Genomic DNA, 13,259 nt, shown 5'->3' on the forward strand with positions numbered 1-13,259 from the left:
ATGGCATCAATCGTGCTTTTATTATTCCTGAATCCAAACTGACAAGGGTTTAATATGTTGTGTGAGACGAGGTAGGAATAGATCCGTCTATGAATGAATTTTTCAAAGATTTTATAGAGCAGTGGTAAGTTAGATATTGGTCTATAGTTATTCAAGTCAGCTTGGTCACCTCTTTTGTGTATCGGAGTGACCCTCGCTATTTTCAGGACTGTTGGGAAGGTAGCTGATTCAACGGATTTGTTAAAGAGCGTTGCAATAATTGATGACAATATTTGAGAAGCTTTTTTGTACATAAAAGCAGGCAAGCTGTTTATGTCTCCTGCCTTGTTTTTAAGGGTGTTTATGATGAGTGTTGCAACCCCTGAATGGTTGCAATGATTATTATGTATATATATAATTATTACCTTTTCATTTAATTTTATATTGCTTATATTTGCGATAATAGCTAAATCGTAAATGTATTGCTTTATATTGTTATTTGACGTAGTTATGTTGTTGTTAGGATGTAACATATTATGTGCTCAGTTCAAGTCTTGATTGTCAAAGTACTGTAATTATCGCTTGTAGCTCGTTAGACTGCCGGCTTCTGAGCTGCAGTTGTCCACGTAGCTATCACGTGATCGAGGGGGGTGTCCTCACCTCGCCTAAAGTATTCAGTCTGCTCTAGACTCGCTTGGTGGTTGGACAGATTGTCTGTCTCATTATTCTTGTTCGTTCTGTAGAACTTTGTTCACAGAACCTTGTATAGACTTAGTGAGTTTTGACGTTGTACTGAGGTTGTGTGTCTCATAGACACTCTGAGTATCTCAGGTCCTTAGCTATAGCTTATGACCTAATTTGTACTGGTATCTGTGTATAATCACAGTCAGGGTTTTTCCTATGCTGAACTTAGATTCAGTAGTATGGGAGTTTTGTAACTTTTGTGGAGGATCTGCTGATGGTCCATGCTTAGTGTCGTTATATTATCTCCTTGATCCTGATTGTGTCGCAGTCGCTTGTTATATTGCTATTGGGCTAAGCATTCTTTTTGTTGTTCAAGCAGACTGTTCTGGTTGCCAGTCGGTCAAGAAGTTAGTTTATTTGAGGACTTTGTCAGTCACTTGTTTAAGTCTAGTCGAGTCGTGAGACATAGCGAACTACTTAGAGCACTTACACGCATACACAAACTTGTACTTATTTGTAATATCTTATTAAATGTTAATGTACCAGACGGTACTTAAGAATTATAAATGTGATATGTGCTTTCAGCACAATAATATTGAACTCGAGAGAAGTGATATTATTTTGATTACTGTGATTAATTTAATTTAATTTAATTTGATAATATACCTCTAGACAACTTACTGATTAATAAATTTATTAAATTTTAATTTCTCTAGTTAGTAGCCTACCAGTTGTAATCCTGAAGCACTATTCAATCATATTAAATTTTAATGGATAATTGGACAAGGATACTGACTACTTGTTACGAAAACCCAGTAACAGGCTGGATGCTAGAAGGGCAGTCCTTTCTAGTATTCACTGGAGATCTCTAAGCTTTTAGAATCGCGTTTTTTGTAACAATGAGCGTAACTTCTATGGAGTTGGTTGGAGCTAGGAATAGCGTATTTGGGTAGGTACCTATGAGGTAGTCTGATGGACGGGTGGTTACGCTTGGTATTTTGTTAGCTAGATTTTTACTTATGGTGAAGAAGAAAACATTGAGTCTGTTTGCTGTTACAGTAGGTGTGAGTTGGGGTTCATCTGATTTTGTTAATTTGATTGTTTTGTTTTTGGATAACTTTTTATTTGATGTTATGTAATCTATTTTCATAATACAATTTTTTAGATCTTCTTATCAGGCTGGTAAGTAACGTCTAGACGAGTAACGTCTAGACTGTTCTCTAGTTATTTGACCCATTTTATACTGTTTTCCATACTTGTGCTTTGTGTTATTGGATTTGAGGATGCTTGGTGTTAGCCAGGGATTTTTCAGTCTCTTTGCTGTGATCTGTTTAGTTTTATGGGGGCAATATTTGCTATAGAGACTTTGGGCTTTTTTTAGAAAATTATTTATACATTCATTCATATCTGTATATGTTTCAAGCTCATTTTGCCAATCGGTGTTATTCATAGCTGCTATAAAGTTGTTAACTGCTGTCTCGTTATGTAGTCTGAAGGTTACTTTAGTGATGTCTTGTGGCAGTTTGCCCAGATTAGTTATGAGAAAGGTTGGGTAGTGGTCTGTAGTGTTGTCTGTGATTATGCCTGAATTTAAAGGAGATATGGTGTTTATCCAGATGTGGTCTATTAACGAGATACTTGTCTCGGTGATTCTTGTAGGTTTAGATATTGCTGATAGCAACAGGCAGTTATTCATTGTGTTTGTGAATTCGGTTACTTGTGGGACCTGGTCGTGGAGTATGTTTATGTTGAAATCACCTGTTAGAAGTAGGTGGTGTTTATTCATGTGTGCATCAGTAATCATGTTTCCTAGTTTTTCACTAAAGTGGTAAATGTTTGACTGTGGTACTCTGTAGATGTTTATAACTGTGAGAGGTTTTTGCAGGTCTTTTGATTTGAATTTGGCTATAATATATTCTCCATGTTCATCCCTTGTGCAAGATTTATTGATGCATTCGAGTTGATTTGAGTAGTATATAGCTGTTCCTCCCCCTTGCTGGTCTGTTCTACAGTTGTGTATGACCATGTAGCCAGGAATTATATAGACATCTGTAATATCAGGCTTAAGCCAGGTTTCTGTGAGTGTGATGTTTGATATTTTGGAATGAAGGGAACTGAGTAATGCTGTGAGGTCATCATAATGTTTGCTCAAGGATCTGATATTGTAGTTAAATACGGTTATGTTATTGTTTGCTGAGTAATGTCTTTGCTTGGTCTGCTGTGTAGTAATTACAGTTACTGTTTGATTCATGTAATTCATTTTGTAAAAAGTTTACATCAGGATCTATGTCTGTAATCATAGGATGAGAGTAATTTTACAAACTGGATTTTTCTGAGTAAAATAAAATAAAAGTTATATTGAATCTACAACTATACTTATGAATAAGACTCTGTAATTATTCTAAAACTTGTAAAAATTTGAAAGAAAAAGGGACTATTACAGAACAGATAATTCAGTTATACACTTAGGCACATAATAGCACCTTAATTATTTAAACAAATGTGAGTTTAGAATAAAGGAGCTAGTGAATATAATAATAAAAGAATGTAATAAAACAAGAACGTATTAAAACAAAATCAGTAGCACCTGAGGTAGTCAGTAGCACCTGAGGTAGTCAGTAGCACCTGAGGTAGTCAATAGCACCTGAGGTAGTCAGTAGCACCTGAGGTAGTCAGTAGCACCTGAGGTAGTCAATAGCACCTGAGGTAGTCAGTAGCACCTGAGGTAGTCAGTAGCACCTGAGGTAGTCAGTAGCACCTGAGGTAGTCAATAGCACCTGAGGTAGTCAGTAGCACCCGAGGTAGTCAATAGCACCTGAGGTAGTCAGTAGCACCTGAGGTAGTCAGTAGCACCTGAGGTAGTCAGTAGCACCTGAGGTAGTCAAAAGCACCTGAGGTAGTCAGTAGCACCCGAGGTAGTCAATAGCACCTGAGGTAGTCAGTAGCACCTGAGGTAGTCAATAGCACCTGAGGTAGTCAGTAGCACCTGAGGTAGTCAGTAGCACCTGAGGTAGTCAGTAGCACCCGAGGTAGTCAGTAGCACCTGAGGTAGTCAATAGCACCTGAGGTAGTCAGTACCACCCGAGGTAGTCAGTAGCACCTGAGGTAGTCAATAGCACCTGAGGTAGTCAGTACCACCCGAGGTAGTCAGTAGCACCTGAGGTAGTCAATAGCACCTGAGGTAGTCAGTAGCACCTGAGGTAGTCAGTAGCACCTGAGGTAGTCAGTAGCACCCGAGGTAGTCAGTAGCACCTGAGGTAGTCAATAGCACCTGAGGTAGTCAGTACCACCCGAGGTAGTCAGTAGCACCTGAGGTAGTCAATAGCACCTGAGGTAGTCAGTAGCACCCGAGGTAGTCAATAGCACCTGAGGTAGTCAGTAGCACCTGAGGTAGTCAGTAGCACCTGAGGTAGTCAATAGCACCTGAGGTAGTCAGTAGCACCCGAGGTAGTCAATAGCACCTGAGGTAGCCAGTAGCACCTGAGGTAGTCAGTAGCACCTGAGGTAGTCAGTAGCACCTGAGGTAGTCAATAGCACCTGAGGTAGCCAGAAGCACCTGAGGTAGTCAATAGCACCTGAGGTAGTCAGTAGCACCTGAGGTAGTCAATAGCACCTGAGGTAGCCAATAGTACCTGAGGTAGTCAGTAGCACCTGAGGTAGTCAGTAGCACCTGAGGTAGCCAGTAGCACCTGAGGTAGCCAGTAGCACCTGAGGTAGTCAATAGCACCTGAGGTAGTCAGTAGCACCTGAGGTAGTCAGTAGCACCTGAGGTAGTCAATAGCACCTAAGGTAGTCAGTAGCACCTGAGGTAGTTAGTAGCACCTGAGGTAGTCAGTAGCACCTGAGGTAGTCAATAGCACCTGAGGTAGTCAGTAGCACCTGAGGTAGTCAGTAGCACCTGAGGTAGTGAGTAGCACCTGAGGTAGTCAGTAGCACCTGAGGTAGTCAGTAGCACCTGAGGTAGCCAGTAGCACCTGAGGTAGTCAGTAGCACCTGAGGTAGTAGCACCTGAGGTAGTAGCACCTGAGGTAGTCAATAGCACCTGAGGTAGTCAGTAGCACCTGAGGTAGTCAGTAGCACCTGAGGTAGTCAGTAGCACCTGAGGTAGTCAGTAGCACCTGAGGTAGTCAGTAGCACCTGAGGTAGTCAGTAGCACCTGAGGTAGTCAGTAGCACCTGAGGTAGTCAGTAGCACCTGAGGTAGTAGCACCTGAGGTAGTCAGCACCTGAGGTAGTCAATAGCACCTGAGGTAGTCAGTAGCACCTGAGGTAGTCAGTAGCACCTGAGGTAGTCAGTAGCACCTGAGGTAGTCAGTAGCACCTGAGGTAGTCAGTAGCACCTGAGGTAGTAAGTAGCACCTGAGGTAGTCAGTAGCACCTGAGGTAGTCAGTAGCACCTGAGGTAGTCAATAGCACCTGAGGTAGTCAACAGCACCTGAGGTAGTCAGTAGCACCTGAGGTAGTCAATAGCACCTGAGGTAGACAGTAGCACCTGAGGTAGTCAGTAGCACCTGAGGTAGTCAGTAGCACCTGAGGTAGTCAGTAGCACCTGAGGTAGTCAATACCACCTGAGGTAGTCAGTAGCACCTGAGGTAGTCAATAGCACCTGAGGTAGTACCTGAGGTAGTCAGTAGCACCTGAGGTAGTCAGTAGCACCTGAGGTAGTCAGTAGCACCTGAGGTAGTCAGTAGCACCTGAGGTAGTCAGTAGCACCTGAGGTAGTCAGTAGCACCTGAGGTAGTCTGAGGTAGTAGCACCTGAGGTAGTCAATAGCACCTGAGGTAGTCAGTAGCACCTGAGGTAGTCAGTAGCACCTGAGGTAGTCAATAGCACCTGAGGTACCTGAGGTAGTCAGTAGCACCTGAGGTAGACAGTCTGAGGTAGTAGCACCTGAGGTAGCCAGAAGACCTGGTAGTCAGCAGCACCTGAGGTAGTAGCACCTGAGGTAGTCAGTAGCACCTGAGGTAGTCAATAGCACCTGAGGTAGCCAATAGTACCTGAGGTAGTCAGTAGCACCTGAGGTAGTCAGTAGCACCTGAGGTAGCCACCTGAGGTAGCCAGTAGCACCTGAGGTAGTCAATAGCACCTGAGGTAGTCAGTAGCACCTGAGGTAGTCAGTAGCACCCAATAGAGGCAGTCAGTAGCACCTGAGGTAGTAGTAGCACCTGAGGTAGTCAGTAGCACCTGAGGTAGTCAATAGCACCTGAGGTAGTCAGTAGCACCTGAGGTAGTTAGTAGCACCTGAGTAGTAGTAGCACCTGAGGTAGTCAGTAGCACCTGAGGTAGTCATTAGCACCTGAGGTAGTCAATAGCACCTGAGGTAGACATGAGCACCTGAGGTAGTCACTAGCACCTGAGGTAGTCAGTAGCACCTGAGGTAGTCTGAGGTAGTCAGTAGCACCTGAGGTAGTCAGTAGCACCTGAGGTAGAGTAGCACCTAGTAGTCAGTAGCACCTGAGGTAGTCAGTAGCACCTGAGGTAGTAGCACCTGAGGTAGTCAACAGCACCTGAGGTAGTCAGTAGCACCTGAGGTAGCCAGAAGCACCTGAGGTAGTCAATAGCACCTGAGGTAGTCATTAGCACCTGAGGTAGTCACCTGAGGTAGCACCTGAGGTAGTCAATAGCACCTGAGGTAGTCAGTAGCACCTGAGGTAGTCAGTAGCACCTGAGGTAGTCAGTAGCACCTGAGGTAGTCAGTAGCACCTGAGGTAGTCAGTAGCACCTGAGGTAGTCAATAGCACCTGAGGTAGTCAGTAGCACCTGAGGTAGTCAGTAGCACCTGAGGTAGTCAGTAGCACCTGAGGTAGTCTGAGGTAGTCAGTAGCACCTGAGGTAGTCAGTAGCACCTGAGGTAGTCAGTAGCACCTGAGGTAGTCAGTAGCACCTGAGGTAGTCAGTAGCACCTGAGGTAGTCAGTAGCACCTGAGGTAGTCAATAGCACCTGAGGTAGTCAACAGCACCTGAGGTAGTCAGTAGCACCTGAGGTAGCCAGTAGCACCTGAGGTAGCCAGTAGCACCTGAGGTAGTCAGTGGCACCAGAGGTAGTCAGTAGCACCTGACGTAGTGAGTAACACCTGAGGTAGTCAATAGCACCTGAGGTAGTCAGTAGCACCTGAGGTAGACAGTAGCACCTGAGGTAGTCAGTAGCACCTGAGGTAGTCAGTAGCACCTGAGGTAGTCAATAGAACCTGAGGTAGTCAGTAGCACCTGAGTAAGTCAGTAGTACCTAACGTAGTCAATAGCACCTGAGGTAGTCAATAGCACCTGAGGTAGTCAATAGCACCTGAGGTAGTCAGTAGCACCTGAGGTAGTCAATAGCACCTGAGGTAGTCAGTAGCACCTGAGGTAGTCAATAGCACCTGAGGTAGTCAATAGCACCTGAGGTAGTTAGTAGCATCTTAGGTAGTCAATAGCACCTGAGGTAGCCAGTAGCACCTGAGGTAGTCAGTAGCACCTGAGGTAGTCAATAGCACCTGAGGTAGTCAGTAGCACCTGAGGTAGTCAGTAGCACCTGAGGTAGTCAGTAGCACCTGAGGTAGTCAGTAGCACCTGAGGTAGTCAGTAGCACCTGAGGTAGTCAGTAGCACCTGAGGTAGTCAGTAGCACCTGAGGTAGTCAGTAGCACCTGAGGTAGTCAATAGCACCAGAGAGGCCTAGATTGTGGCTAAGCCTGGGGACAGTTGGTCCCAAAGATGAGGAGGTACTTGTGCCTCCTCCCATGGGAGACTTAGTCTCAGACACTCCCTAAAGAGGGAGCCAAGGCCGGGCCACCACTTGGAAAAAGCCCGGGCCGGGAGAATACCGGCGAATCTTTAATAATAATAATAATAATTTGAGCAATTAATATCAGTAAAGAAATATTATTTGAGGTAGTTGATACTAGCTAGTGGAAGATGGTACAAAGAATTGCACAGTAGTGTAGTAGGAACATACACTAGTTTGTTACTTATAGTTTAGGGGCAAAGGGAAAATTTGGTAAGATTATAGAAAAATTAAAGCAGTGTTTAAGTAAGAATAAATGGTAATATAGATATTATTAAAAAGTAAGTATCTTATTAACAAGTAATAAATTGTGAAAGGGAAATCTGGGAAGATACCACAAATTGGGTCACACAAGGAACTGTGTGGGACACATGGGATAATGAGGTAGTAAATACTATCCAGGATGGCATAATAACATGCACTAACGTAGTACAATGATTTGGTCACTAATATCAGTCAGACTCTCTAATGTTTGCATCATGAAGGAAGTTCGCTAGTTCATTTTCATTTTGAATATAGTACACACAGCCTACATTTGTTTGTCTTACTAGAATTTGTCCATCACGTGCAAAGCACTGGTGAATTTTATCATTATTCTCACGTTTCAGTTTTCTCACTCTGTACAGGAGGTTCTGTCGTTTTCTTGTGAGACTCTAATCTATGTATATATCTTTTTTTGCTTTAATAGATGAACTTATTAGATCTTTTTTTCTGTCTTCTGTGTGAAATCTGAGGATAACATTTTTTCTCCCTTGGTTCCCTAGTAACCGCGATTCTTTAATTTCTGACACTGGCACATTAACCGGTAGGTGGTCGCGTATGATCTGGAGAGTTGTAGCTTTGCAGTTGGTATGGTTTAATTCACTAGGAAAGAGTGGACTGTTAATTACTACTGCATCGGCTAGCTTATCTTGCTCTTCTGCCTTGTCATCTTGGTAAGCAAAATAATTGTTCAGTTAGGTATCCATGTTTATTTTCCAGTCCTTGTCAGCATCTTCAATCGTCGTGTTTAGGGAAGCTATTTGATCTGTGTGACTGGCTTTGGCTGATTGGAGGGTCTTGCCAAAATCAGTCGTGCCAGTTGATGTTAGCTGTTGCTCAAGGCTGTTGATCTTATTCTCAAGGTGAAATAACTTAGATTCATGGTTTGTTATTGTTGGACGGAGAGACGTACTTTCAGCACGAAGATTCAAGTTATCCGCCGTTAGGGTGGTGATGTAATTCTTTAGAGTGTCAGGATCATTAGTCATACCTGGGAGCATATCAGATGGGTTAAATCCTATGAAGGTAGTAGAGGAAGAGAGGGAGTCAGTCACGGTTGGTGTTGTTGAGGTCGAGTCGCCTGGGTTGGTGGGTGAGGGGGAGTCGGCCATGTTTGTTGTTGTTGATGTGTCACTCAGGGTGGTGAGGATGGGGCACCGGCGTCCTGCTGGGTCATCTTATGGAATAGTCGATTTCTAGGTGCTGCCTTGCTGTTCTTAGTGCTGTTTCTTCTATGAGTTGGTCTCGTAGTAGTACAGGAGTTGCAGTGGTTAGATGAAGAAACTAAATTAGTTAAGAGCTTGGAGTAGGTAGTCGTTTGGCAGCGGGGCTGTGTTTGGAGTTTGTGGGGCAGTCTTCGCTTCACTCGGTAATTTTTCGGTTTGTACGTATCACTTTTGTTTATCTTGGGTTATGCTGGGTTCTACGTACTTTAATGCAGTTATGATTGCAATTAGGCCATCATAGAAACGTTGATATTCACTTGATATTCACTAGGAAAATCCTAGAGGGATTAGTACCGAACTTACACACGGAAATCACTCCCAATGAAAGCCAAACAATCGGCAGGAGATGCAACATTCCCCCAATGAAAAGCAGAGGCGCCACGAGTAAGCTGAGAGACAACACAATAAGTGTCCGGGGACCAAGACTGTTCAACTGCCTACCAGTACACATAAAAATAATTACCAATAGACCTCTGGCTGTCTTCAAGAAGGCACTGGACAGGCACCTAAAGTCAGTACCTGACCAACCAGGTTATGGTTCGTACGTCATCTTGCGTGCGGCCAGCAGTAACAGCCTGGTTGATCAGACCTTGATCCACCCTGAGGCCTGGTCTCAGACCGAGCCACGGGAGCGTTGACCCCCGAAACCCTCTCCAGGTATACTTCAGGTATACAAAGAAAAGGGAGCAAAATAGTATTTCTTGATGGGCGTTTAAATCTGTAGTAAAGTAAGGCGGGGTAAAGGTCGTCCAGGGAACATGGAGGGAGGAGGTGAAGGTCGTCCAGGGAACATGGAGGGAGGAGGTGAAGGTCGTCCAGGGAACATAGAGGGAGGAGGTAAAGGTCGTCCAGGGAACATGGAGGGAGGAGGTGAAGGTCGTCCAGGGAACATGGAGGGAGGAGGTGAAGGTCGTCCAGGGAACATGGAGGTAGGAGGTAAAGGTCGTCCAGGGAACATGGAGGGAGGAGGTAAAGGTCGTCCAGGGAACATGGAGGGAGGAGGTAAAGGTCGTCCAGGGAACATGGAGGTAGGAGGTAAAGGTCGTCCAGGGAACATGGAGGAAGGAGGTAAAGGTCGTCCAGGGAACATGGAGGGAGGAGGTAAAGGTCGTCCAGGGAACATGGAGGGAGGAGGTAAAGGTCGTCCAGGGAACATGGAGGGAGGAGGTGAAGGTCGTCCAGGGAACATGGAGGGAGGAGGTAAAGGTCGTCCAGGGAACATGGAGGGAGGAGGTGAAGGTCGTCCAGGGAACATGGAGGGAGGAGGTGAAGGTCGTCCAGGGAACATGGAGGGAGGAGGTGAAGGTCGTCCAGGGAACATGGAGGGAGGAGGTAAAGGTCATCCAGGGAACATGGAGGGACGAGGTGAAGGTCGTCCAGGGAACATGGAGGGAGGAGGTAAAGGTCGTCCAGGGAACATGGAGGGAGGAGGTAAAGGTCGTCCAGGGAACATGGAGGGAGTAGGTAAAGGTCGTCCAGGGAACATGGAGGAAGGAGGTAAAGGTCGTCCAGGGAACATGGAGGGAGGAGGTAAAGGTCGTCCAGGGAACATGGAGGGAGGAGGTAAAGGTCGTCCAGGGAACATGGAAGGAGGAGGTAAAGGTCGTCCAGGGAACATGGAGGGAGGAGGTAAAGGTCGTCCAGGGAACATGGAGGAAGGAGGTAAAGGTCGTCCAGGGAACATGGAGGGAGGAGGTAAAGGTCGTCCAGGGAACATGGAGGGAGGAGGTAAAGGTCGTCCAGGGAACATGGAGGGAGGAGGTAAAGGTCGTCCAGGGAACATGGAGGAAGGAGGTAAAGGTCGTCCAGGGAACATGGAGGGAGGAGGTAAAGGTCGTCCAGGGAACATGGAGGGAGGAGGTAAAGGTCGTCCAGGGAACATGGAGGGAGGAGGTAAAGGTCGTCCAGGGAACATGTAGGGACGAGGTGAAGGTCGTCCAGGGAACATGGAGGGAGGAGGTAAAGGTCGTCCAGGGAACATGGAGGGAGGAGGTAAAGGTCGTCCAGGGAACATGGAGGGAGGAGGTAAAGGTCGTCCAGGGAACATGGAGGGACGAGGTGAAGGTCGTCCAGGGAACATGGAGGGACGAGGTGAAGGTCGTCCAGGGAACATGGAGGGAGGAGGTAAAGGTCGTCCAGGGAACATGGAGGAAGGAGGTAAAGGTCGTCCAGGGAACATGGAGGGAGGAGGTAAAGGTCGTCCAGGGAATATGGAGGGAGGAGGTAAAGGTCGTCCAGGGAACATGGAGGAAGGAGGTAAAGGTCGTCCAGGGAACATGGAGGGAGGAGGTAAAGGTCGTCCAGGGAACATGGAGGGAGGAGGTAAAGGTCGTCCAGGGAACATGGAGGGAGGAGGTAAAGGTCGTCCAGGGAACATGGAGGGAGGAGGTGAATGTCGTCCAGGGAACATGGAGGGACGAGGTGAAGGTCGTCCAGGGAACATGGAGGGAGGAGGTAAAGGTCGTCCAGGGAACATGGAGGGAGGAGGTAAAGGTCGTCCAGGGAACATGGAGGGACGAGGTGAAGGTCGTCCAGGGAACATGGAGGGAGGAGGTAAAGGTCGTCCAGGGAACATGGAGGGAGGAGGTAAAGGTCGTCCAGGGAACATGGAGGGAGGAGGTAAAGGTCGTCCAGGGAACATGGAGGGAGGAGGTAAAGGTCGTCCAGGGAACATGGAGGGAGGAGGTAAAGGTCGTCCAGGGAACATGGAGGGACGAGGTGAAGGTCGTCCAGGGAACATGGAGGGAGGAGGTAAAGGTCGTCCAGGGAACATGGAGGGAGGAGGTGAAGGTCGTCCAGGGAACATGGAGGGAGGAGGTAAAGGTCGTCCAGGGAACATGGAGGGAGGAGGTAAAGGTCGTCCAGGGAACATGGAGGGACGAGGTGAAGGTCGTCCAGGGAACATGGAGGGAGGAGGTAAAGGTCGTCCAGGGAACATGGAGGGAGGAGGTAAATGTCGTCCAGGGAACATGGAGGGAGGAGGTAAAGGTCGTCCAGGGAACATGGAGGGAGGAGGTAAAGGTCGTCCAAGGAACATGGAGGGAGGAGGTAAAGGTCGTCCAGGGAACATGGAGGGAGGAGGTAAAGGTCGTCCAGGGAACATGGAGGGAGGAGGTAAAGGTCGTCCAGGGAACATGGAGGGAGGAGGTAAAGGTCGTCCAGGGAACATGGAGGGAGGAGGTGAAGGTCGTCCAGGGAACATGGAGGGAGGAGGTAAAGGTCGTCCAGGGAACATGGAGGGAGGAGGTAAAGGTCGTCCAGGGAACATGGAGGAAGGAGGTAAAGGTCGTCCAGGGAACATGGAGGAAGGAGGTAAAGGTCGTCCAGGGAACATGGAGGGAGGAGGTAAAGGTCGTCCAGGGAACATGGAGGGAGGAGGTAAAGGTCGTCCAGGGAACATGGAGGGAGGAGGTAAAGGTCGTCCAGGGAACATGGAGGGAGGAGGTAAAGGTCGTCCAGGGAACATGGAGGGAGGAGGTAAAGGTCGTCCAGGGAACATGGAGGGAGGAGGTGAAGGTCGTCCAGGGAACATGGAGGGAGGAGGTAAAGGTCGTCCAGGGAACATGGAGGGAGGAGGTAAAGGTCGTCCAGGGAACATGGAGGGAGGAGGTAAAGGTCGTCCAGGGAACATGGAGGGAGGAGGTAAAGGTCGTCCAGGGAACATGGAGGGAGGAGGTAAAGGTCGTCCAGGGAACATGGAGGGAGGAGGTAAAGGTCGTCCAGGGAACATGGAGGGACGAGGTGAAGGAGATGTTGTGGGTTAAATAACCAAGTATTAGCTACTGACATTATGTTCTCAAAAAATTAAGTTATTTAATATTTAAGCCTCCTATTTTGCAATAAGCATTTTTGTATATATTGAGCATAGTCATTCAGATTAAAATTAAACTATAGGAAAATTATTGATATCAGAATCGGCCGAAAATTGGTTAGCGGTATCGGCTAAAATTTTAGCACTGTTCCTTCTTTAATACACACACACACACACACACAGTGAAGAGGCGGGGCCAGGAGCTGAGTCTCGACCTCTGCAACCACAAATAGGTGAGTACAGACGTACACAGAGTAAACAAAATGATGGACTATGTGACAACAAAATGCAAGAACGCAGAGGAGAGGTTTTTCTCAAGAGAAACAGAAATAATGGGAAGACCAAAACGAACCCTTTATTCACCCAAAGGTGTAGATAGGCAAAAACTAAGTGCACTAGAGAATGGAAAAAGTACAGAAGACAAAGAACTCAAGAAAATAGAGAGATTAGTCGAAGAGAAAGAAACGAGTATGCACAGATAAGGATGGAGGCCCAACGGCAGTACGAAAATGACATAGCATCGAAAGTCAAGTCTGA

At 46.6% G+C, this 13,259-nt stretch overlaps 1 protein-coding gene across 1 annotated transcript; it reads left to right on the forward strand.

The window, feature by feature from the left end:
* Positions 1-11,946: 11,946 nt before the first annotated feature.
* Positions 11,947-12,489, forward strand: LOC138851575 (heterogeneous nuclear ribonucleoprotein 87F-like; the record flags this gene model as incomplete). Its single annotated transcript, XM_070080818.1, has 2 exons — positions 11,947-12,190; positions 12,221-12,489. Coding segments are annotated over exons 1-2 (513 nt in total), but the record flags the coding sequence as incomplete, so codon positions are not given.
* Positions 12,490-13,259: the final 770 nt, after the last annotated feature.

Source organism: Cherax quadricarinatus, unplaced genomic scaffold (assembly GCF_038502225.1).
Source record: "Cherax quadricarinatus isolate ZL_2023a unplaced genomic scaffold, ASM3850222v1 Contig1049, whole genome shotgun sequence".
NCBI lineage: Eukaryota > Metazoa > Arthropoda > Malacostraca > Decapoda > Parastacidae > Cherax > Cherax quadricarinatus.